The 27,404-nt window shown below is 39.7% G+C and overlaps 1 protein-coding gene across 2 annotated transcripts in view; it reads left to right on the top strand.

The window, feature by feature from the left end:
* The first annotated feature begins 1,986 nt into the window (after positions 1–1,986).
* Positions 1,987–27,404, top strand: part of LOC127575966 (anosmin-1) — a 147,563-nt gene continuing 122,145 nt past the window's right edge. The window contains exons 1-2 of one of the 2 annotated variants that reach the window (XM_052026259.1): positions 1,987–2,261; positions 19,239–19,286. In XM_052026259.1, the coding sequence (XP_051882219.1) occupies positions 2,076–2,261; positions 19,239–19,286 (234 nt within the window). In that variant the 5' untranslated portion in view covers positions 1,987–2,075. The remainder of the gene's footprint in view (positions 2,262–19,238; positions 19,287–27,404) is intronic. The other variant, XM_052026258.1, reaches the window with a different exon arrangement.

Below are 27,404 nucleotides of genomic sequence, written 5' to 3'. Positions count from 1 at the left end.
TAACTTCTTAAGAAGCCTTCATTGCTTTTCCTGTCTATGTCTTTGGGACTGATTTGGACCACAAACTCTAGTTGTTTACTCTCCCTGTCAGAATTTCCTGCACCTGCTCAGTGATATCCTTAACCATGACACCAGGCAGACAACATATCTTCCTGGAATTATTTCTGTAATCAGACAAACTGCACCCCTAACTATAGAATCCCCAAAACTATTGCTCTCTTGCTCTTTCTGTTCCATTCTTGAACAATGGTGGTCTTAGCTTTGGCTTCACTCTCCAGGGGACCCCTCTCCCTCACAAGTTCTCAGAAGTGAATACTGATAAGCCCCTAGAAGCCTCTTGAACAACCCATCTACGCTTTAGATGTGGTGTTTAGAACCAGGGGTCACAGTCTCAAAATAAGGGGTTGGCCATTCAGGACTGAGATGAGGAGAAATTTCTTCACTCATTAGGTGATGAATCTTTGGAATTCTCATAGAGTCATTGAGCCAAAGAGAGAGACTGCACTAAAACAGGTCCTTCAGCCCATCTAGTCCATTCTGATCATCAACCACCCATTTACACTAATCCTTAATCCCATTCTCATTAACTATCTTCAGATTCCACCATTTACCTACACATTAGGGGCAATTTACAGTGGTCAATTAAACACTAACCCACACGTCTTTGGCATGTGGAAGGAAATGGGAGCACCTGGAGGAGACCCACGTGGTCACAGGGAGGATGTACAAGCTCCACACATACAGCATCCATGCCTCTGTGAGGCAGCGGCTATACTTGCTGTGCCATTGTGCCATCCGTTCTCAACCCAGGAAGGGTGTGGAAGCTCACTCATGACATTCAAGAGAGATTCATATATTTTCAGATTTTAAGGAAATCAGGGAATATAGGATTTGTACAGGAATGTGGCACTGAAGTAAATGATCAGCCATTAATTGGTAATTGGTTTATTATTGTCACCTGTACCGAGATACAGTGAAAAGCTTTAGTTTGCATGCCATCCAGACAGATCATTCCATACATCAAGGCACACAAAAGTGAAAATAAAAACAGAATGCAGAATATAGTGTTAAGAATGCAGAATATAAATTCCTGGGGTATTGAAACCAGTGCAGGAGGTGGTGGGGGCCTGCACAAGCTGAATGGATGGCACCTCAACAGAGCTAGGACCAATATCCCCAAGCAGATGTTCGCTGGGTATAAACTAATTTGGCAAAGGGAAGCTTGTACTGAAAAGAAAAGGTGATTGGGAGAGATAATTATCACTAGAAGAAGAAACAGAAAGTTATTTTGGATAGGACCAGAGCAAAGGAAAGAACATGAAGATCTGTGATTGGCCTACAGTGCATGTAAACACAAGAAGCATGTTATCTTATGGAGAGGAAGCATTGAGATAAATGATCAGCCATTATCTTGTGGGGAAAGAGTTGACAGGTTGACCCCTGCTTCTATTCTTAACGTCTGTTTATGTGATAGAGGATCATTTGTGGTTTGATATCATTCTTGCAAAGCATCCTGGGTTGGCTTGTCACATTAAAGGCACCTTATAAATGAAAGTTTTTGTTGCAGGAACTTCCTGTGGAAATGTTGTCTGACTCATTGGATATTTTATCCTGATTCTTGCTGGCTGACATATTTTAACTGAAAAATATTGCCAAATTTTAATTGATGTTCCAGTTCAAGCTGGAACCATAATCTGTCTTGAAGCTTGATAACGTTCCAGGGATGTAATTTAAATTTTAGGACCTCCCCAGCTGGTAAGTAATGGTGGCACACTTAAAACTAGTGGACTTTTCCTTTCTCTTCTTCTCAATATTTTCTGCAGTGCATTCCTTTGGATTGAGAGAGTTAATGATGCTCATGGACTGTGCGTGTGTGTGGAGTTGCAGGGGGCCCTGTCATTCAGGCAGCATTGGGCCAATGGGAACGTGGTTCCGCCTCCGGGAGGCGGTGACAGGAGTTTTGACTCCAGCCTGAGAAAGAGCTGTGAGCCTGGAGACTGAGAACTGCTCGCGTTCAGGACGGGCTCGTCAACCAGCTGCTGAAACATCCAGCCGGAGTGTTGCCCTGGCATTAGATGGCTCGGTGCAGTGCACTGGCTACCCGTGTGGCACTGGCCCTGTGGATTACAGCCGGATGCAGCTGGGCTGGTCGCAAGCAAGAGGAATCGCTCGCCACCGACAGTATCTCCAAAGCTAGATGTACATCGCGTTGTCTGAGCCTGCACATCACTCGTCTCTCAGCTTTGTTCAAGAACTTTCAGGTAGATCAGACAACACGCCTCCTAACCCTCACAGACAGCCACACACACACACACACACACACACACACACACACACACACACACACACACACACACACACACAGCCATTGTTTTGGTTCTTGAGGCTTGAACAGAGCACGAAGTTCTGATGAGCTTTCGTTGTGAATGAGTAGAATTCATTTAGGTGCTGAAGACAGGTTCAGGTAAGATCGGAGATATCCTGCTGGATACAAACACTAACCTGTTGCTTAAAGTGGATTTGAGTGATGCCGTTTCATTTCACCTGCTCTGCTCACAAGAATTATAACTGAACCTAATGAATGGGAACCTTGCGCCGTTCATTTATAAAACACTATCATTACTTTTTGTGCTTGGGAGTTGTGTTACAGTTCGGCGTTCGAAAGGGATGAAAGTTGATGCTCGGTTCTACGTTGTGAGGCGCCTTTTTAAGTTAAATATCGAGTGAAATAGAATTTGTAAAAGAGGGGATTGAAGGTGTTTGTGTCAAACCACGTGAACGGACACAATGTCTGAGTTAGTTCGTTTTTACACATTTTCGAGTCAAATTCAGGGTTTTGAACACTTGTAACTAAGCTGGTGGATGTATTCTGGACATAACTGCTAGGAATTCCATCAAATCTCGTTACTGGATTTTCTTCAATAGAAAATCGTTTAAGTTATTAAAACCACACATCTCTGGAATTGGCACTTAAGTTTTATAATGCTCCGCCGTGATTTTATTTCGCGTCCCAGATCGGATTGGATTCGGAATGATTCCTGTTCCGACGCATGTTGTCCAGCCTTCCCTCGTCTCACCGTCGAGGTGAGTTCCGCTTTCTTGGACACGGCGCTACAGAAAGGACTGTAGGTAGTAGTTGAAGTTACCTGTTTCAGCGACGGAAGTCGCATCTGTCGCCTTGCAACTGCGGTTTAGTGAGAACAAAGTGGTAAACACAATACAGAGGGTGAGGGTGGTGCGCTTTTAACCTAGAATGGTTCCTGTAAGCTGCATCTCCCATAAACCTACAATGGAAATGGAAAAGAGAAACAAAATTGATGCCGGGAAGCATTCAGCAGGTCAGGCAGCATCTGCACAGCTGGGAAAGATTTCAGGTCAATCACCCTTTATAGCGAGGAAGATAATATTGGCCTACAAGGCAACCATTTCACACAATGATGTCACTAATCTACTGCAAAAAAAGAACTCATTTGTACCACTGCATTTGTGATCCCGGTTCTTAAAAGAAACTTCTGACGCAGAAGTTTGGTCATAGAAGGCAGCAAAAAGTAGTCAGTAACGAAAATGGAGCCAGACTTGGACTCTGGCAAGAAGTTAGCAAACTGTAAAGAATCTAGTTTAACATAACATGATCAATGAAAACACTCTGTTTCGTTGAAGGGGGATTCCTTGGAATACTTCCAGTCACGCTGCTGATATTGGGTCGGTCGATGGGGAAAATCACAATTGTAAATCCAGCCCACCAGTAAAACCAGCGTTGTAAATCCTGCCCCGTCCCAACACACACACACACACACACACACACACACACACACACACACACACGTCATGTAAAATCTATGCACAGAAATCTAGGACTAATGAACTGGGCGCCGAAAATCTACAGCAGTGTGCGCCCTGTGGGACCTAAACATTATTCATTCGGTTGTGATAAAGTGAGCATGCTTTGCATTACAGCCCCCAAATGATATTCCGTGGAATGCAGAACATTGCAAGGTAGAAGTGCACGCGCTTCTCCGTTTATAGTTTCACCGGGGAAGAGAGGCCGAAAAGAAGACTCGTCGCGGGCAATGTGCTGCCACCTCTGTGGCGAGCTGCATGGTAATTAACTAATTGCCTTGCTTTTCAAAGGAATAATTCCACAGCGTGGAGAGTGAGATATTCAACGATTCAACGATATACAGCGCAGAAAGGGGCCATGCGGCCCATCCTAACCACAGCTCCTATGTCTGTGCATCACCCTTCTCCTTATCGATGGCCCCCTTATTTATTAAACTTTTGGATTCTGTTGCAATAAAATCGGAAAATGTTGGAAGTACTCAGCAGGTCAGGCAGTGTCTGTGGAAATAGAAACGGAGACGGTGTTTCAGGTCGAAGACCCTTGGTCAGAACTGATGTACTGCGTACTGGTGTCAAATATCAACACTCATGTCCTAGGTACCGAGAGAGGCAAGAAACAGCGTGAGATACATACAAGAGAGGAGGGAGTGGATTTCTTGGGATTTTACTCGATCTTGACCAAGTACAGTGGGAAAAATAATTGGTGTGTTCAGAGGTTCTGACCAACAAAGGTTAAGTTCACCACTGAGCTGCATAGGTATTGATAAGGGCACCCCCAATAAAGTTGAACGTGGGCGCATCATCTCGCAGAGTTGTGTCCTGGTTTCAGACAACCTTCGCTGGGGCGTGATCAAATCAAACACCTTTAAGGCTCTGTGGACCCTGGACGGTTACTGTGGCTGTTCGTGGTTTAACACACTTCTGTTCCCCGCCAGCAGAAGTTTATCCCCCAGCCCACCAAACACCAGCTCGCTGACTGGGCGAACGCGTTCAGCCCACTGAATGCAGCCGCTCCGCTCAGCCATTCCGGGTTCTCCAGTGGAGGGGCCGTCTCCCACACGGAGAGACCGAGCACTTGTATCTCCGCCTTCTCCCCCACCCCCTCCCCTCACTTCCCCATCTACTCGCACCATCAAGCTCCTCGCCCCACTATTTCGCAATTCCTCACCCCATACCTCACCTTCTAATTTTTTTTTAAATCTATGCCATTTTGGACTGACGCTAAAACAGCGAGGGAAAGGTCTGAGAGATGTTCAGGGTTAATGTCATTTCACCTGTAGCATCTGTTCACCCGTACAAACAATACGGGTCTATACCACCGGTTTCTGGCGTAGTCTTATGAGTCGAATTTACCTTGAAAGAAGTATCCTTCCAGGTCAATATGCTGTGTGGGTTTGGACGAATATCAAACGGAGCGCAGGCTGGACGTGACCAGTGTTGCGAAGAGAAGGCATTGGTGGAGATTGAGGAAGGAAGTTCCAAACACCTGTGGAGATTCGGGCATGTGGATGAGTGAGAAGGGCGTCATTTTTGGAGGGATGTGTTGCAATATGCACAATCCAATCAAAAATTCCGGTGCATGCCCAATTTCCGGCCAATACCAGGCAAGGAAAGTGGTCATGATAATAACTGTACAGGGACAATTTGTTCTGTTAGTGAGGACAACCATAAAGGGTGCCCCAATTTATAAGTAATCTGATCTTAATTTAGGAGAGGTGTTTTGGCAGGGTGGCTGTGGAGAAGGTGTTTCCTTTTGTGGCAAAGTCCAGAACTAGGGTTCTCTGTTTGAAAATAAGGGGTCACCATTTAATATGGAGATGAGGTGATTTTTTTTTCCTCAGAGAGTCGTCAGTCTTTAAACTCTTTTCCACAAAGGGCAGTGTTAACAGACCTTTGAACATTTTTAAGGCAGAGCCAGATAGATACTTGACAAGCAAAGGGATGAAAGGTTCTTGGGGTAGATGAGAATACAGAGTTGAAGCTACATCAGATCAGCTATAATTGTAGGGAATGGCAGAGCTCGAGGGGCTGAGTGGCCTATTCCTGCACATAATCCATCCATTTGTACGGTGAACTTAGTCATTTTCATGCAAAGGAACTTCAAATTGAGTTATTAAAAATACAGATGGAGGGGTGAATATACAGCACACAACACACAGGGAATTCTTTTGCGTAGAATTCATCATACACATCTGTTGTGTTGATTACATGCCCTCATATGGTACTTACTGTATTGTACCTGCTGAGTCCAACAGTGGTGAGTCCAACAGTGGTTGGAGTGTATTTGCTTTCTGTGTTTTTTCCTGAAGAGGGAGCTAGACTGTGATTGTAAAGTTCAACAGCTTTTTTAAAAAAAAGACAGACCAACCATTGGATCCAGGATTCTCCCTCAGCTAGTAATTTACTCGTAAAGTTCATGTATAACAACAGCAGGAATGTACGTACGGTACATTGGTTTATTACCGAAAGTGATGGAAGGGAATTCAGTAGGCAAAGCACAGGTTTGTTGGGAACATCACTTATAATACTGGTCAACTGGGGAAAAAGTTATATTCAATTTCAGGATAAAATATATACTAGTTAATGTTATGTTTAAATAATACATTCTGATCTTATAAAAATATAATTTATACTCAAAAACATATACTTGCTTTTTTCCCTCAAATTTATCCTACCATAGTCATCAGACTGATACCACTCCTCAGTCAATGCATTTTACACTTTTATTAATACTCTTTTACTTTCATTTTTTCACGTCCTTTTTTAAGTCTACAATCTATTTCCGTGAGAGGTTGCACTGATAGCCATTTAGGTGCACAGAGAGTGCAGCACTGTCAGAGGTGCTGCTTTTAGATGAGATGACAAATTGAAGCCCTATTGCCCCCTAATTCCCCTTCCACTTTGTGGGTGGATGTAAAGGATCCCATGATGCAGCTTTGAAAAGTAGCGGAAGAGTTATCCCCGGTGTTCTGGGCAATATTTATCATTCAATTAACATTGTTAAAACAGATTAGACATTCGAACATTACTCTTTGTGGGATCTTGTTGCGTAAAAATTGTTTGGTGCATTTCCTCTGTTTACACAGGGACTTGATTTCAAAAAGCTTTTTATTAGTTGTAAATCTCTTTAGGGTGCACTGAAATCATACAAGATGCCACTTCAATGCATATTTTGCTTTTTTTTCCTCCAAAATTAACTAATAAAAAGTGTTCGGTTAAAGCATACCACATTACCATTTTGAACTAAGTGGAAGCTCATCGGGTAAAAGGGTCAGCAATATGAATGCAAAATTAGCTAAAGGGTAGAAAACTATTATATTCAGGTGTTTATGGACAAAAGGTATAACTGGAGATACCCAAGTTTAGATAGCAGGACTATTGTGGCTTTTCATAGACATTGGTCATGGGCAAATGGGCAGAACTTTCAGATGACATAAAACTTAGAACTATTAAGCAGTGAGAATGATAGTAATAGACACAGGCACGCTGAAAGAATGCCAGATACATGGCAGATGAAATTCAGAAAGAAGATTATAAAGTGGAAAGAATGAGGAAGCAAGCTAAATGGTATAATGTTAAATGGGATAGAAAAAAGATTTGGAGATGGTCTGAAGAAATCTTTGAAGGTGGAAGGTATGTTCACAAACCAATTGATAAAGTATTTAATATCATTGGCTTTACACATGGGGATATAGTGTAGCCAGAAAGTAATGATAAACTGAAATAAAATATCGACTGGGCAACACAACTTAGAAATAACATGAAGGCTTTAGATAGTGCTGAGGACTTACTGTATGTGGATAAATTGGAGAATCTTTATTTTTGGATCTGATAAGGTGAACAGGAAGTTTGAAAGAGGTTTAGGAAGAGCAAACAAGGGCTCTTGTGGCTTCCAATGGCTAAGGGTTTGATAGCCAAAGGGTGGAAGATGATTGGCAAAAGAACCAGAGGTGACATAAGGACAAACATCCTTATAGAATGAATTATTAGGATTTGGAATCCATTGGCAATAGGGTATTGGATACAGAGTAAATAGTAGTCTTCAGAGAGAATTGGGTAAATATTTGAAGGAAAATTAAAATGACAGGGATATGGGGAAAAAGAAAGGCAATGGGACTGACTGGATTTCTCCTAAAGAGCTGGTTCAGAATTAATGCACATCTGTCTTTACTTGTACTATTTTATGATTCTATTTCAAAGTCTTTTCCCTGGGCTGCATTAGCTGATGATCTGGCCATTAGTTGTCTCTCAAACAACATTATTCAATGTAATCTGGTCAATATCTCAATACTTCCCACTTCGTGTAATTTGTCTGCAGAGTTTCGTGCATTGCAAAAGTACCTACACTTTAAGAGTGCTTAATTGCCTGCAAAGTACTTTGGGATCCATGTACAAGGACAATTCTTTTGTGCCTAGCCAGATTGAGGCCAGGTGCAGAACATGTATCAGCGTCCCAGATAAAACCAGTTAATACCTCTTAGGTCAAGTCTGGCATCTTTCCAATCCATATACTGTAGTTGGGTTTCTAGCATAAAAGGGCCTAGGATCCATCAACTATTTGATCACTTTGCCTTTTTGCCTTACCAATGCATAATACCAGGGTGGCATAGTTGCATAGCTAGCAGAGCTGCTGCCTCACAGCTCTTGTGACCCAGGTTTGATCCTGACCTCCAGTGTAGGGAGTTTGCATGTCTTGCTGTGACCTCATGGGTTTCCTCCAGGTGGTCCAATTTCCTTCCATATCTCAATGGTGTGGGGGTTGGTAGGTTAAATGGCCACTGTAAAATTGCCCCTAGTGAGTGGTAGAATCTAGAGGGACTTGACAGGGATGTGGGAAAATAAAGTGGATTAGTGTAGGATCAGTGTAAATGGGTGCTTAATGGTCAGTGTGGACTCAGTGCGCAGAAGGCCCTGTTTTTGTATGCCTCAATGACTCTAATATGACTTTAAAATGACTCTCATTTTTGTAACTGTATTAAGATATTGAAATCTATAATGTGGATAACATAACAAAAAATGATTTTGTTATTTCTTCCTCTGAAAACTGAATAACTACATCACAATTGAACATATATTGCAGTGAACCAATGCATTATCATTTGAATTACAACATTGTGTGGTGTCAGTAATGAAGGTAGATCATAAGTGGGGGGCATCCCCATGTGTCAAAGATATGAACTGAACAACTTGTGTTGATTTACAGTGAAATGTTTTCTCATTAGTTCCATTGTTAATGTAACTGGAATATATAATAAAAATCATTTAAGATAAGATAAATAAGATAAGATATCTTTATTAGTCACACATACATCAAAACACACAGTGAAATGCATCTTTTTGTGTAGAGTGTTCTGGGGGGAGTCTGCAAGTGTCACCACACTTCCAGCGCCAACATAGCATGTCCACAACTTCCTAACCCATACGTCTTTGGAATGTGGGAGGAAACTGGAGCACCCGGAGGAAACCCACACAGACACGGGGAGAATGTACAAACTCCTTACAGACAGCGACTGGAATTGAGCCTGGGTCACTGGTGCTGTAAAGCGTTACACTAACCGCTACACTTAGTCATATATTTAATTTAACTTTCAAGAAAGCAATGGTTGTGTAATAATTTGGACTACGGCCCTTCTAGAGGGTGGTATTGATTTATTTTGATAGATGATCTGAACAATAGAATTTATCTTTGAGTGAATTATAGGGTCCTTACCATTCATCAAACAAAAGCCAATATCACACATGTGATGACCTACTGCCCTTCTGTTGTGGTAGGTTGTAATAAGTCTTTAGGTTTTAAGAGGCATTTTTAATTAGAATTTCTTAAGATTACCAATCCCCCTTAATGGCCATTGAACTTATTCACCTCCATTTTGAGAATTGAGTCTTGAGGTCCTCATGTACTGATCCTTAAAGGAATAGCTGTTAACTTACAAGATAGGATAAATAAAACTTGAATTGGAAGCAGTTAATTGAAGACATTTGAAATGTTTCCTAATTCTGTTATGTGTGATTTTCAATAAATAGAACATACCCCTCAACTCATATTGTCTTTTTTTCATGACCTCCAAAATATGTGTACTCCATTTGAATTACAGTATTGGTCTTTGCGCAGAGTGCTAGTTATGATCGCATGCAGCAGGCATATAAATTAATTATTTTATTGGAAAATAAGGATTGATTTTAATGAATAGCAATAGGGAAAGTGACTTGCTTCATTACTTCTGCAGAGAATTCTCCCTTATATTCACATTTTATTGGATCAGAAAGTAAAGAAATGCCTTTGATGCTTTCCTGATTTGTATACACACACACACACACACACACACACACACACACACACACACACACACACACATATATACACACACACACAGAGTGCATCCTTCCCTTTCAAGTTTTCCTCTTTTTTCATTTTCTTCTTCTGCCTTTGTATTTTTCTGTTTTAAAATTTGCTTTTATCTTCTCTTTCTTTCTGCTAGAACCAAGCCACATTTTGAAATTTCTGCCATCAGTTTAGCTTCTCGTGATGCAATTTGAATGCTGTTTCTGTGAGGGAGATCGTGCGCTGTTCCAGATCCTGCACCTACCAATACAAATTTGGGCATGTGACCGGTCTTTTAATGTGCTAAATAAAGTTGGAAGAAAACAACAATTAGAGATTGCAGTCCTTAGATTGGTGTGCATCTTTTCAATAGGAAGTCATTAATGGTAAAGTGGTATTTGTGGTAAGGTCTCTTCCAACTTGTGTGAAAATATTTGTGGTGTAGTGCTCCCTAATTACCAGGGCCCTTTGAGAGACTTTGAATAATGATTCACAGTTCCTTCATAAAATGTTCAGTGCATCCCTGATTTATGAATAATTCAGAACTCTGCTATGAAGCCCTTTTTGTTTAAAAGTGGTAGAGAAGTTGAACCAGGAGACTGTGTCAGCAGTGCTTGGGGCTGGAAGGTGCCATGTAAGCTGTTGTATTCATGCTGCTGCTCTTTAAGTAGTAGATCTGGTGGCTTAATGTAATCTTCTCCAAGGTTCTTCACATTTTATAACAAACGTTTCACCACAGTAAAAGCAACACTACTGAATCATATCTGAGAAATGATTCTATATAATAGTGTGGGAGCTAATTTGTGAATGAATGCCATATAAACACAGGGATGTAAAAAAAGACATGTCTAGTGATTGATAAATGGCTACTTAAATGAGATTACCACTAATTAAATTATGGTCATTTATGTAGCTCTTTCTTGAACATTGGAGTGCCAAGGGTATTCATGTCAATTAATTAATATTGGAAAATGAATTGCTAACACGAGGAGAATGGAACTGACAGCTCACAAAACCTGATGGATTAACAAGATAATCAGAAGATTGTTGGTTAGCTGTACTAAATTGCTTCTCAGATTCTTTTTCTGTTGCCATTCTTTATTTATACAATCTTGCACATTCTTTCACATCTTGGCAATCTCACTGTGTTGAAACCAAGCTGCTTCATACTATTTGTCAATGACCTGTTCTCTCTCAAGAAATTAATGCTGTGGGCCTTTTTCTTCAGATAATCTATTAGCGTATAAAGCCCAAGTTTAGCACCACATAAATTCTATATCTTGGTTCACTCTGTTCTTTTCTGTTGCTCTTTTCAGCTTTGCTGGCATCTAGGAGAATGGAACTCTGCCATAGAGTCATACAGTCTTAGAGTCGTACTGCACAGAAACACGATCTTCGGCCCACTACATCCATTCTGACCGAATCTCATTTGCCCATATTAGATCTGTATTCCTCTATACCTACTTGATGTTCTTTCAAAAGATACTTCTTCTTCCTTCCTTTTATTTTTTTCTCATACTTTTCTTTATGACAGAGACATAAAGGTGAGGCTGTTCAGCTCATCTAGTCTATCCTGGCTCTCAAAGTATACCCATTAGTCCAATTTCCCCACTTATGTCCCTGCAACCCATTTACTCTCACATGCCCATAAACTCCGTCTTGACTCTCCTGTCACCTTCTGAACTTGGAGCAAATCACAGTAGTCAACCAACCCACCAGCATGTTTCTGGGATGCGGGAGGAAACTGGAGCACCCACAGGAAACCCACCCGACCACGAAACATACAAAGTCCACACGGAGAGCGCCCGAGGTCAGGATCGATCTGCTGAAGCAGTGAGGCAGCAGCACCACCCACTGGACCACTGTGCCACCTTCTCCTTTTTCAGCAGACTTTTAGAATCAAGGAAGACTTGCTTCCACACTGGTTCTGTGGATTCTGAGCTGACTGATGAGACCAACACGAAAACCACAAATGGAGACACAGGAGAGTGCAGATGTTGGAATCTGGAGCAACACGTAATGCTGGAGGGACTCAGCGGTTCAGGCAACATCTGTGAAGGGAAATGGACGGTCAACATCAGATCAGATCCTTCATCAGAAAGGTCTTGAAATGGAATGTCGACAGTCCATTTCCCTCCATTGATGCTGCCTGAACTGCTGAGTTCCTTCAGCACCTGTGTGTTGCTTGGGAACCACAAACTTTACCACACAAAGGGCAGAGAAAACCTAACGGGATGGACGGGTGTGTAGCTTGTAAGATGGTGCACTCTTCCGCTGCTTACACTGGGCTTCAATTAGATTTCTCAACTAACCATTTACAAACATGTTTTACCTCTTGTTTTAATTTTAAAGCATGATTCTTTAATTGGTGATGCGTGGAAATGTAAACCTTGTGTTTTCCCTGTTGTGTGCAGTTGCGTTACATTAATGATCTGGTTTGATGAGCATCTGTACATGTGTAAAGTGGAATGTGTGAGCCTGTCATTTGGCACAACAGATTGGATTTCTGTTTTTAGCTAAGTATGCAACACTTTTCCTCCAAAATAGCAGCTCGTTGTCATTATCCCTAGTCACCTCAGGTATGTGTTATGTTTCTTATCTTCAGGAGAGAAGGCAAGGTGATGCCTTCTGTTGCATTCTTGCTCCTGTGGGAAACCTGGGTGTCCAAGTGCCTCATTCCACCCCTTTGAAAGCAGCAGGAAACCAACTGGCTTCTTCATAGTCAGCTGCACAAATACATTGAGCCTTTCAGCAGTAAATGAGATCCTGATGAGAAACCTGGTGTGTGCAGGGGTGAAGTTTATGCTCTGCAACCTATTCAAACTGCGTTCTTGTCATTTTCATGTTGGCAAGTCATGAGATATTCAGATAAAAGCAAATGCTTTTTAAAAATGGAATCACAATAAACATGAAAAAGTAATTCATATAGAATTGTGGTAATGCTACTTTCAATAATCATTTTAATAAAACATAATAAATCCTTACCTTGACATTACATTTTGTTTAAACAAAGAAAATTTGTTCATAATTGGCCAACTTTGTTAATTATGATGTGACCAGCTTAAGGTACAGATTTCAGATTGTTTCTTTACACTTGTGAGGATGATGAGATGCCTCCCAAAATAACAAAAAACTTTCATCACAGAATTGATTTATGACCTTTCTCCCAGATATCAGGGAAAGTCTGTGGGCATGGTAAAGCATTTCCATCCTTGCCACCATCTGTCCTATGACTTTGGGAAGCAAGATTGTCTAATTAACAACAACTTCTAATTTGTGCTTTAGAACAGTATCCATAGGGAATGTAATGAGAGTGTTACAACTAATTTCATTTGGTACCCTTAGGATTCACCCGAAAGAAAAGATGCTTGTCTTGTTTGCTGGATTGGATTTGAACCCAGGTCTCAGGAGGTGAAAAGTACAAGTTTCCTCAGTCCTTTTCATTTTTTTTCATGGGATTCTGCAGAGACACTCAAAGAATCATCTGTCGCCCTCATTGTATTGCTAATGTAGTTTTCACAATCTTCTCACTTTACTGAAGTATCAATTGTGGCAATATGCTTACAAGTATATTTGGAAAAAATACACAACTCTATTACAGTGCTATTGTTATTGATCCATAGATAATTAAAAATAAAAAACACAAAACAATTGCAAATTAACTATATATCAACATCCATTAAGCATTTGTATAATATAAATGATGTAGTTTCTACTAAAAGTCTTAGTTACTTAATACCAAAGATATTATATTGAACTGGAGAAAAAAACTTTTATTCAAGAAAGAGGTGCCAGAAGCCTTTGTGTCTAGAATTTTGATTTGATTTTCTCCTGGCATCAAGGAGGTTGGCATTGTTTAAGCAGTTTAAAATGCAGTAGAGGGGACTTGGTATGGGTATAGTAGACATGGCAAAATCTTGTGGAAATTATATTCACAAGTCTCCAAATTAATAAAGGATCTGTTGAATCCACTCAGTAGTGCACTGTTGTCTAGACAGCCACATATATAAAAAACGTTACTTCCCTAAAAGAATGGAAATTTGAGTCATTGACATGACTAAGGTTAAACAGGAGCTGAGTCATAAAATGTTGAATGCTATCTCTAGTGCTTCCCACTGTTGTGGTGATGCTAATGGAGACCCCATTTCTATTCAAAGCACCTTTTCTTTTCAACATGACAAATATTAGTTTGATGAGAACATCTACTCCAGTAGCTTTTTGTTCTCTGTCCACTCTACAGTGTTTACTAAATACACACGATCAGATAAAGAAGTATTTTGCTTGTTGGAGGATGTTCTAATTGAAAGCTATATGTGTATTTGAAGTAGGTTTACAATTATCTCTTTAAATTTGGCTGATTCATTGCTTAAAATAAAATTAGAATTGTATTAACATTAATTTTATGGAACTACAATTTTGACATTCACTTTTGTAGAGGAGTTTACTTACATGTCCAAGGATCTTGAAACTTACAATTGAAGAATCCTTTAGAAATATTACATTTGGTTTGGCATAGTTTAATTACAGCACTTAAAAAGTGTCATTTTTGAAAATTGCTGAGTCCTGAAGCAAGTAAAGTTTTTCCTGGCTATTAAAACACATTCTATAATTTTTGATTTGTAATGTTAACCTATTTTAAAAATCATTTTGCACAAACACAATTCAGTTTTTTATTGCTTGTTTGTTAACTTAATGAGGAGTTCAAGCCTTATTTGGATTAACAATAATATTAATAAGAATTTAATAGATTTAGTCAACTGAAATATTACTTCCCATATCTCCAATCTAAGAAGTATAGCTGTTCTAATTGTCTAATGTGGTGACGCTACAGAGAACCAAAGTGCTTTCTTCCTACTCTGCTGAATTATGTGACTGTAGCTGGATGTCACATTGATTTCAGTGCCCCTAGGCTAGACAAGGGAACAATTAGCTAGATTCTCACTCTTCTGATTCCCAACCAGTGACCCCTCCTTAAGAGTGTGTGTGAATGTGCATGTGAATGTGAGTGAGGACAAGATCGTGCTTGGCTATGATACTCTCCATAGGCAGCATCACTGCCTAACCTTCTGTGTGACATGTTAGATCCCTGGAACAGTTTCTCAGTAAAAGACAGTACTTTAAGGAGGGGAGAGGAATAATTTTAAAAATTAAATGAGACTATTAATTGTGTACTTTATGTCAACTATAGTCATTCTGCCATGCATTTGAAGGAGAATTGTTTTGTTTATATGCCATATAGGAACCAATATAGACTAGCAACATAATAAAATACTGTATGTAACTAAAGTATGTGTATGAAAATTCGGATATTTCACACTTCTGAACGTACCTTTAACATTGAGAGAACAGAAAATTTGCAATCATTTATAATTGCTAGTCATGATTTCATTGAAATCAATAGCATTCATCAGAAGAGCAGCGCCAATGATTTTGACTTAATATTTGTTACATCTTGAAATATGAATGTACATTTCTCCAACCTAAGTTTAAAGAAATGACATTTTGTTTGTGGGGTTGTCAGTATCAAGGTAATTAGCAATAAATGTCATATTGTATGGTAGGGTATTTAAATCAACATCTATAATGGTCAGAGCTAAATGGAGGTCACACATTGCTCTTGGAATTTACAGGTTGTGGGATGTGTGTGATCTTTCACTGGAAGGCATTCAAGTATGTTTTGAACATTTAAGTCTTTTTAGCTAATGACTTCTATGTAGTTATCTACCAATCTGCCAATAAATGGGTATCTATTGAAGCAAGTTTTCCAAAATAAATTGTAATAAAAAATTAATAATATGTGCCTTTTTCATGGCAAACATATCAAAATACTTCATATTCTAATTGCAGCATCTGTTGTTGTGAAGGAGAGTGAAGTTACCTTCTGCGCTCTTATCTCGGAAGCACTCCCCCTAAACTCCCCACCTCTGTCTTGCTTTAAGATGCTTCTTAAAACCTACCCATTTGTCTAAGGTTTTGGACACTTGCCCTTCTAAGGCTTGGTGTCAAAGTTTGTTTATTACTGCTCCTGTGAAGCCTCTTGAGGCATTTTGCCACATTAAAAAAAGCTGTAAAATGCAAATTGCTGTTTTGTAGCTAGCAGTGTGTTCCACCATCTCCAATAATGTGAATGGCCCATTAATTCATTTATTATTGTCCTAATTCATTGAAAGAGTAATGCTGTCCAAGGTTTTGGATGAAATGCTAGCTCTCCTTTTAGTACTATTGTAAAGCCTTCGGTGTTGATCCGAAGCATGAAACAAGAAGGTGGGATAATTTAAATGTCTCAACAAATATCAAGAATTTCTAAAGATGCAATATATATATCCTCAGCACTGCACTGGCTTTATCAGCATTGAACATTATTTGAAATCTTATATTCCTAGCAGTTAACTCTAATAGGCAGTTCATTTGGTCACTGTTCCACCTAACAACAACAGTGCTTGAAATAGTCAGTAAACGCTCCATCTATGCATCACATTTTGGCAGTCAGACACTTTACACTGCCAGCTGTCACTTGCTTGGGAGCCGCTACTTATGGCTTTTTAATAACTTTTGTCAAGTATTGGCTGCTAGTTCAGTGGAAGTAAAAGCACAAAACTGAACATTTCATCTCTCCACTTGTTTGGAATTATTATCATGTTTATTATTACAACATAAAAGGAGGCTGTTCTGCCCATTGGGTCTATGCCAGCCCTCAGATCATCCCATCGATCCTATTCCCCCATTTATATCCCTGTCACCAATTCTCTTTCACATACCCATCAACTCCACCCTAATTCTCCTGCTACCCTATGACATTAATGGATAATTTACAGTAGCCAACTAACCTACCAACCAGCACGTGTTGGGGATGTGGGAGGAATAGAGTCATAGATAGATATACCATCAAAATAGGCCCTTTGGCCCACTGAGTCCACAATGACCATCAAACATCTATTTTTACACTAGTCCTGCTCCAACCCATTTTATTCTCCCACATTCCCATCAGCTCCCCCTTGATCCTATCTTCCACATATACACCGGGGCCAATTAACCTAACAATCCACCTACTTTTGGGAGGTGGGAAGAAACCAGAGCACCCGTGGGAAGTTCAGCATTCATATGGAGAACATGTAGACTCTGCATAGATAACACTGGAGGTCAAGATTGAATCCAGGCCACTGGTGCTCTGAGGCAGCAACTCTAACTGTGTGTTAGTGTGTTGCTCCCAGCATAACATTACAGTTTGATCAAAGCGAAAATATCTAATTTACGAAGAACCTTCTTAGATACAGCTGGTGTAATTGCAGATGTAACATCTTCAACATTGTTAATTATGGCAGGGATCCCAATGACTCTCAGTTTACAGATGTTCTGTTTGTCCCAACTGCAGCAACAAAAGTTAGAAGTAAACTGCTTGTTGGAGATGGGTTTATTTACTATCTGGGATGGGACCTAATGATAAAGATTATTTATAGTTTCATGAATGGTTGGCCCTTTCTCATTTTTTGTTTATTATTTTTTAGCTTTTTGTGACAGTGCTTTCTGGACTTAATGCACAAGCCCATCAGCAAAGGCAGTGTGAACAATTAATGCAAATTTGTAATTTGCTTTAGTTAAAAACTTTTATTAGATTACATCATTTTCTCTAGATAATTACACATCCCCAAAGAGTGATCAGAGTTTATGCCAGCACTTAAGTAATGCTTCCTGACAAAATTGACTCTTTGCAGTGTAAAACAGCACATGTATGGAAGTAAAGAACCTCTAGAAAAAACCCAGCTAAGACCACACAAAGTACCTCATAAGAAAATATTCACCAGTCTTATGCCTTTTGCGATTTGACTATTATTAAAATGATCTATGGTATGGCTTGCAGAGAATGGAGAGAGTCATACTGTGTCAGAGCTATTGACATGTTGACTTTATCACTTTTGTATCCAAATGTAGGATGTTAATGAGTCTCTGTATTGACACAGTAAAACAAATTTCTGATATTTTAGCTGCGTTGTACATCCAAAGCAAAGTAATTAGAAGTAGAATTTATGTAAAAGATTTGCATCATGAAAACTCTGCATATTCAATGTGTTTTATCATTTAATTAGATAGTGAATAAGAAAATAAAATGTAATATACCATCTTGCAATCTTTTAAATCTTTTAATTTTCCTTCTGAAGGTTCTTTGTCAACTATCATTCCAAGGGTATCTGCAGATGCTTGGAGCCTGTGCATACTTATTTATTAGCTTAATTAGGATACATTCATAGGCTATTCAACACTTGGAGTCATCCAGCCAAGACCAATAGTGTTTTAATCTGATATCTATGTTTGTACACTCAGTCTCCTGAATCACTGAGCAGTAGTAAAGCCTGGTGACTTTTCTCTCTCCACACTGAATGTTGTTGCACTGTTTTTAGATAAACACAATTTTTCCTTCCCTGGTTTCACACAATTGTTCTTTCTGTGTTGGCTGATTTCACAGCTCCCTTCCGAGTTCAGAACTGTCGAGGTTAATTATGTCTCTCTCCCCCTCCCTGCTGCTGCTCTGGCTGAGCACACACAGGCTTCAAACCAGGGATTTTGCTGATCCCTATGTTTCAGTGAGAGCTGCAGGCGAACATTTGTTGAAAAATTACCCTGGACATACGTCATTGCTGAATGACATCAAAATTAAGGGTAACGTCTCACCTCTGTGCTCCTGATATGAAGCCTCACTCACCAGGATCACATAATAAAGCCATTGGAAGGGCACAGGTCTCGATTTACAAGTGACAAAATTATGGGTTCTGCCTGTTCAATGTTTTGATATGCCCTTGAGGCAAGAGCAACACGAGAGAGGAAAATTTACCCTGCAATGTCAATGTTATCTGCAGAACATTTAGCTAGTACCTCCAACCTGCCACTAGTATGCAGAACTGTTACAGGAATCATTACAAGAACTGTACTGAAACAATTGCTTGTCGTCCGTGTAGGACACTGTCAATCTTAGAAACAATTTTCTTGTTTTGCATACATTAAAATAATTACACAAGATATGTCATTGATTTGAGATACAAAGTTGTACAGGATTTAACAGCTTCTCCATTTTTTTTTGCAGAACAATGGATCTTTGAATTGGTGTCAAAATCACAAGCAATGCTCAAAAGTGAGTACACGAGAAACAAGAATTATAAAAGAATGTGTAGTGTAAATATTTTCCACATTAAACTTCACCTAGGTAAATACTAAAAGGAGCACAGCACACAAACTAGGCAGATGTACAGCTGAACCTAAATCGGCTCTCCTCCTCCGTTTCCTCCCCTCTCTTGCTGGACTTTCATCAGCCTTCGTTGGCAGTCAGCTCCTGGACAAACACTTAAGTGTATGAGCTATTGTAATGATTATTGGCAGACTATTTGATTCTAGTAGAAAAGTACAGTCAAGTCCACTGCTGATATCACCCAATGTTTAAGCTGCTGCAAACCAATACCAATACCAATACCAATACCAATACCAATACCAATACCAATTTCTCAGCAGAAGTCAATGGTTTATGTCCATGAGTGAGAACCATTGTGAATTGCAAACCCAGCTTTACAGCAAAATAAAACAAACTTCTGGAGGAACTCAGTGGGTCAGGCAGAATCTGTGTCCAGATTAAGGGTCTTAACCAGAGCTGCTGACTATCTGTTTCCCTCCACAGCTGCTGCCTGACCTGTTGAGTTCCTCCAGCAGTGTTTTTTGCTCCAGGTTCTAGCATCTGCCATCTTTTGTGTCTCCAGCTTTACAGCAAGTGAAGATAATGGTTGTTGGTCAGTCTGGGCAGCTAACAACATATCGACTCAACGGGTCAAGCAGCATCTGTGGAGGGAAATGCTGAAGGGTCGCGACCCAAAATGATGTGAAGAAGGGTCTCAACCGGAAACGTCGACTGTCTATTTCCCTTCATAGATGCCGCCCGACCTGCTGAGTTCCTCCAGCATTTTATGTGTGTTGTTCCAGATTTCCAGCATCTGCAGTCTCTCCTGTGTAGCAACATATTGATTTCAACATAATGTGAAACCTTGCAGGTCTGCATAATCTGCCGCCACATCCTCTTGACCCATAGCATTTTGGTATTATTTTAAACCAATGATATATGTTACAAGGTTACTCAATGGTATTTTCTGGAACTATAAGGTATTGGTGGAAAAAAGGGCTTTTCAAATCAAATGATTGGAATTGTTTTGCACAGCACAGCAGCAGAGACCGACATCAGTTATTCTGTGTCTGGCACTTCCTCAGTAAAGTGTTTACCACCTTTTGTCCCGATCCTTGCTGACTCTTTGACCCCAATAGATCACACAGTTACAAAGCACGTATCTTCCTGGTCAGGTTGTGTTCAAGACTCCTGGTGAGAAGGGACAATGTGCCGGCAGTGCCCAAGGTCAGAATAACACTAGCAACTGCAGGCCTGGATTGTTCCTTTCACACCAGCACAAAGGGGGAGCGATCACCCTTCTCCAGCACGAGAAGATTATTTCACTCAAAGCTATGAAGACTAAGTGAAGACAAGCTGTCAGCTTTGTCTTCATGTCAGTTGTGGAGCACAGTACATCAGTGACAACCATTGCAGGAGCAGTGATTGAATAATTCACCTCTTCACTTTGAGGAGTTCTGGTGCTCAGGTGTAAAGAATTTATTACTTCATTTAGCTTTCTGTCCTATATATTTGGATTATATCTTTAATGGATCTCTGCCTAGAAACTAGATCACGGAATGTTGTTAAGTTCAGCATTACATGACTGAATGTGGATGTGGAGCAGAGTGAAGTGTGACCGTAATTCAGTTTTGCATCACTCTGGTACATCAGGATGTGTGCCATACTTGTGGTGTTAGGGAAGCACTAAGTTTCCAGTGCAATGCTCCTTTTGGAGTACTGCTGGGAAATGACAGAACTTGCCTTGGGAGTACACTAGGGTGAGTCCCATACTTATTTACTATACATTGTGCCCTCATTCCCCCTGTACCAACTCCTTCCATCCCCCCAACCCCCATCCACTGCTTTCCCTCTTAATCCCCTGAGTTCCTGACCCAGATATTCCTAAGGTCTGAAGCCGTTGCTTTCCCTTGCCGAATCTCTAATCTTTCCCTTGACTCCTAGCGGCACTCCAGTCCCCCAAGACCCCATTTGGAGACCCCAGTCTCCAGCACCACCACTCCCATCTGGGCCACTTCTCTGAGTACCAACCCTACCCTGGGTCCATGGCGTTGGGCCTTGACTGGACCATAGTTTTGCCTGGTCTTGGTCCCAGGTGTCTCATTTTCATCCCCAGAAATGTGCAGTACTCATTCATAGCAAGGCCTTGGAGGCTCTTGAAGTTTGCATTGGTGGACCCCTGACTAAAAGAGCTGAAGGAGCTCTTCTGCTTCAACCATCTAATACACCCATTCAGGTGCAGTTAAATTTGTTCCTTTGAAAATTAACATTTCAAATATACATATATATAGTCTATGTACTATAATTTAATAATGTATGAATACCATAACAAACTGTGGGAATGAAGTTCAAAAACACTTAGAGGTAAATAGAGAAATAATTTGCTACCTGTCAGAAACTGAGCTTAACAGTTTGCCTATGTTATGATACAAACAGACAATTTGGAGCAATAGATACTTATTTCACTTTTTCAATGGGCGTTCTCCTGTTTAAATATTTTAATGTTTTTGTATGACACCCTCTTTAAGTATAACAGCGTGGAATTAAATTCCATTTGTTGAAAATTGTGCTGAAACTATTGAGAGAACAGAAGGGCACTCCGGCTTTGTGTTTTTGACAATCTTTTAGCGTAGTTTTTAATGAAAATATTTTAACTCCCTCATTCCTAATCTGTGATAATGATCACAGTAGAAAGTTAATTGTTGTAAGTTTATTCAGAAATAAGTGTGCGGTTTACTCATTTCTTATACATCTGAACAATTTATTTTATGCAGCACTTTGGGGTTTTGGTGTGTTTTCAAACATTTGGAATTTTATAGCTTGAATAAGTTCCCCTAATGGATTTTATTAAAAAATGATGTATATGTGAATTTATTTTCACAATGCTGTTTCGTGTTGAATCTGTACTTTAGCAAGAAGCTGAAGCAATCTGTCTATATCAGCTGCATCTCTGGAAACAACGTCTGTTCATCTATAGCAACCACTCTGCTCGTTGAGCACTGTGGGGCTTGGGCAACAGAGCAGTTCACAGCAAGCACCATATGTTCCTGAAGCGTGGATGAATTAAGGCTGGTGTGGGGTTTGAAGGCAGAGAAAAGGTGGCAAAGATCTGGCCTTGGGGCAGTGGCTGTAGAGATTTGAGTGGAAGAATACTAAAGCCACAAACTGTGCCCACAGGAGACTGAGCAATCCAATTTAAAAGAGTTGAAAGAAGACCTTATCTTGTAGAATGGCAGAGCAGACTCAAGGGTTTACATGCCTACTCCTGCTCTTCTTGGATTCTCTTGTTCTTAAGAAATAGGATTCTTTGTAGGTTCAGAGTATTAGAACTCCAGGAATCCCAGTTGTTGATTGAGATGATGTTGGTGTGCAATTTCCTCATTTATTTGTCATATTGATGGACACATTTATTTCATGCTTTGTCATACATGTAGTCAGAGAGGCGATTGAAAATGTAACATCTGAGGTAGTAGGTTATTGTTGAGGAAGGGGTCTGTTGTAGTGAAGAACATTATGATATATTTGAGATGTCTTTGATTAGGACTGTGTCCCGTATTATTACTCACACTATATTCAACCTAATAGTAAATTTTGATCCAAAACTAAAGATCAGAAGTCCTGAATTCAGAGATACATCTTAAAAAATCCCTGAAGTGGATCATTGTTCAGTCTTTGACTAAACTACAAACAATACCCTGACCTCAGTGGGTCAGAGGTTGGCCAGCCATTCTGAAATTATCATTTATAGATTGTTGTCAACGTAAACTGCAATTCTGGTAAAGCGGGGAAAAGAACAAAGGTTTAATTTTGATTAGCTGAATAATTCCACTGGAAGTGAGATTACATGGTTATTTACAGAGTGAAGTTTGATGTTATATTAAATATGGGATTGGATTCAAATATGACGAGTAAGGTAGATTCAAAAGATTGTTAGTCACATAAATCTATGTTTTGAAGGCAGATGTGTCACACAGTCTGTTCTTTATATTTCCTCAAGTCACCTGTTTTCTTTTGGCCACCAGTCGCTTTGCTGTGTTGATTTTTCTGGAATTCCTGATGAGAAAACTTCACTTTGATGTACAAAGACAGCTGAAAAGTGAAGTAGTTAAAATGTCAGTCATCAAAAAATGGGACAGCTCTCAAATTGTACTTGCCTCAGCATTTGTGGAGAGGTGTTTTCCAACTGTGGTGGCACTTTTAATAAAGGACTGACAAAGTACTCAGCAAGCAATTTAACACAGGGAACCTAGGACTGTTATCTATAACAACTAAATCATTGCATCATTTTAATAAGAGCTACAAATTGGATACGTTCTCTATCAAAAACGGATATGACATAATGTTTTTCACTTGTTTGTATTTCATTGTGATGAAATGATAGATATGCTTTAAGTATTTGCAGCCAGGAATGTGTTGATTGATATTTACTGAGCGTTGTACACAGAGAGTCATTATTTAATTCTGTAAACTGAGTACAGGTTGCCGAAGGATCACACAGTTAGACTGAACCTTATGGCTGAGATTTCCACATGAAGGGATCTTGTATTAAATACCTCCTGAGAGCATCTTGAAGCATCACTGACTCTTCTAATTAGTTGAAAACAAAATGATTAACCAGACATATAATGTGCTCTTGTATTTTTTTGAAAAATATTCTGGCATCAATATGTATTTTAATAATCTTCTGAACTAATTTATCACAGGTTATAATAATTATCTGCTCAGCTTCCCAGTCCAATTTCTGTATTGGGATCACACATTGCAGTTTAGTTGAGAAAACAGGATTTCAAAGCTTTAAGTCTTCAATTTTTTCATTCTTTTGGATATTGTTAACCAAATAATTTGACAATACTCACTTCTACTTTTCCAGCTTGACCAAATGGGTCTAAACTTATATGCAGGATATAGTTTCGCTTGCCCTGGCCATGAACTATGACTTTGACCCTCTGGTAATCACCACCACCCCTTCCCTAATCACCTTTAATCAAAACGCTTACCAATTTTAAGTGTTGCAGCTGCACTCAAAGAAAGACCCACAAGATTTTACAATATTTATTGTGTTTCGTTGATCATTATGTTTTAAACTTGTTTGAAGAGGGTGAGTTATGTCTCAGGATTATGTATTGTTCTTGCAGTTTATGAGAGGTATTAAATAGCCATCATTACAGCACTAATTTTTGAAATCCCACCAAATGCCTTGAGTCTTACATATTAGCAACAGCTGGTAGGGAGCAAATTATTGAAGCACCAACAATTCCTTTTATCTTTTATCAAGGCATTGGCATCACCTGCAAGTTAACTTGGTCCAGACAAGCTTTTCCATACATCAGACAAGTCATTTTTCTTTAAATATGCCTTAGAAACTTTACACTTTAACTGGGCAGATGGATCGTTATGCTGAGAAACTGTTGGTAGTGTGAAATAAACAAAAGTATATTTGGTAAAAGGGCTACTGTTAGTCAACTGCAAGGTCTCCAATTTGTTTGGAATACAGAGAAGCAAAAACACTGCCAAGCGAATCCATCAGTTATGGCTGTGAAAGTCTGTCAGTGTTAATCCAGTCAAGGGGAGAATTTTGAACGACAGCTGCCTGCTTGGAGTAACAAATGGGCAAATCACTGTCCATCTCTGTCTGTTATTTCTAGGGCAGAGGTGATTAACTGGCTTTCCATCACTGTCACATTCAAAAAATAATTCATTTTGCAGTGAGAATTTGTAATGCACAATCCATCTGCCCAGATTTATTGACTAGATGAAATGTTTCTTATTGTTATGTTAAACATACTGACACTGAATAATTTAGAATATTGTTAAAATGGAGAACGAATACAAGCAATTTGAAAATCATTGCTAGGCAACAACATGCAACATAAATTTTAGACGAATAACAGAGGATCATTGTTTATAATGATTAAGTGGTATTTTTGCAAAATAGTTTATATGCAGATGATATAAAGTTTAAATTTTGACAGTCATTGACATACATGTTTACTTATGCATATGTTTATGAATAAAAGATATGTTATACACATGCTGATTTCTGCTATTATGGCCAAGACAGCCTCTTGTCATTACATAGAATAATGATGGATGCTTTCACTCATTGACACAAAGGCACATTACCAGATAGAGAAAGTGTGGTTGGAATATCTGTGTCTTCTCTGTGTCCCTTAAATGAAGCTCGTTTTTATTTAATGATGACCTTTTAAGACTCTTAAAAACGTACACTGTTAAGTTTTTCACTTTTTGCATATTGGTCTTTTGTATATTTTCAGTGTCAAAGAGCTCAAATTGAATTATTTCCAAATCATACTACTTAACTTGATCTTCTACAGACTTTTAATTCCCTTCTTTAAATTTGCATACACGTTTCCTGGTCACATGCTTAGCCTGCTGACCTTGTCTAATCATCTGGGCTGATTCAATCATTACATTTTAAACCTTTGGGTTCAAAAACATAAGAAATATGAACAGAAATATCTATTTACTTTGCCATTCAATATAATCACAACATCCTCTAACTGAAGGCTGCTTTCCAACTTGATTCCCTATATTGCCTTGATTCCTTTATTGTCCAAAACTTTATTACTCTCATCCATAAACATACTGAGTGACTAATCACCAATGCCCTTCAGGGGCAGAGAATTATAAAGATTCACAACTCTCTGAGTAAAGAAATTTCTCTTCATCTCAGCCCTAAATGGCTGACCACTTTTCCCACGCAACTAGTCCCACATATTCCAGCCGGAGGAAACACCCTATCAACATTAGATCCATCAATCACTCTCATCCTTCAGTGCGATCATCTCTCATTTTTTCTAGACTCCAGTGACTGCAGACCCCACTCAAATTAATTTCTAATCAGAGGACAGCTCTGTCGTTTAAATCTAGTGAACATACACCAACTGAATTCAAAGGCAAGTGTGTGAGCCCTCAGACAGCATAACTGCACTCCACCTTCTTAGGTGGTCCCATGGGCTTGAGAATGACTTGCTGCCATTGTAGTTCCGAGATGACTAACATGCAATATTTCAGGCATGCTCTCACCAAAATTCTTACAATTTCAGTAACTTCATTCCAATTATATAAAGGCCAAGATATCTTTCTAATTGTTTCCTATAATGGTAGGTTATTTTCCTGTATTTTGTCCATCTGCCCTTACAGATTACACTGTTCACTCACCACTTAAATGAGACTCTATTTTTCTTTCCTTTCTACCAAAATTAATAACTTTGAATTTCTCCACAATAACCATCATCTTCTTGCTAATTACTTCACCTGTCTATACCCCTTTGCTGACATTTAACAACTTCCTTCCAGCAACCCTCCCACCAGGTTTGTATCATTCTACAACTTAGATGCAAATACTTGCAAATACTTGGGTGGCACGGTAGCGTAGCGGTTAGTGTAACGTTATTGCAGCGCCAGTGACCTGGGTTTAATTCCGGCCGCTGTCTGTAAGGAGTTTGTACGTTCTTCCTGTGTCTGCGTGGGTTTCCTCCGGGTGCTCCGGTTTCCTCCCATATTCCAAAGACGTATGGGTTAGGAAGTTGTCAGCATGCTACGTTGGTGCCGGAAGCGTGGTGACAATTGCGGGCTGCCCCCAGAACACTCTACGCAAAAGATGCATTTCACTGTGTGTTTTGACGTCCATGTGACGAATAAAGAAATCTTACAAACTAAAAAAAACAGAAGTATTCAACAGGTCAGGCCGCATCTGTGGGCAGAGAAACAGAGTTAATACTTCAGGTCAGAACAAATGTGGTTAACTGTTGAAAATAAGTTAACAACTTCAACTAGTTTGATTTGCCTAGTGCACATGGAGATTGCAGTCCCCATAATTATTGTGGGCAGATGGGATCAGGTGGGGGAGGGCATGGGGTGGAGTTGGGAGACAGCAGCTGGTGAATGATAGGTAGAGACAGAATAAGGAAAGAGAATAAAAGGGCAGATGGAGCCAATTGGGGGCGGCGGGGCGGGAGAAGGTAGAGATCGAGGCTGGTAGGTGATAAGTGGAGACAGAAGGGGCTGCAGATCTACCTCACTGCTTTTCCATTTGTATGTCTCCTCTAAATGTCAGGTGCC

The sequence above is a fragment of the Pristis pectinata genome, chromosome 11, assembly GCF_009764475.1.
Source record: "Pristis pectinata isolate sPriPec2 chromosome 11, sPriPec2.1.pri, whole genome shotgun sequence".
In the NCBI taxonomy this organism is placed as follows: domain Eukaryota; kingdom Metazoa; phylum Chordata; class Chondrichthyes; order Rhinopristiformes; family Pristidae; genus Pristis; species Pristis pectinata.
This window is presented reverse-complemented; position numbering and strand designations above follow the sequence as displayed.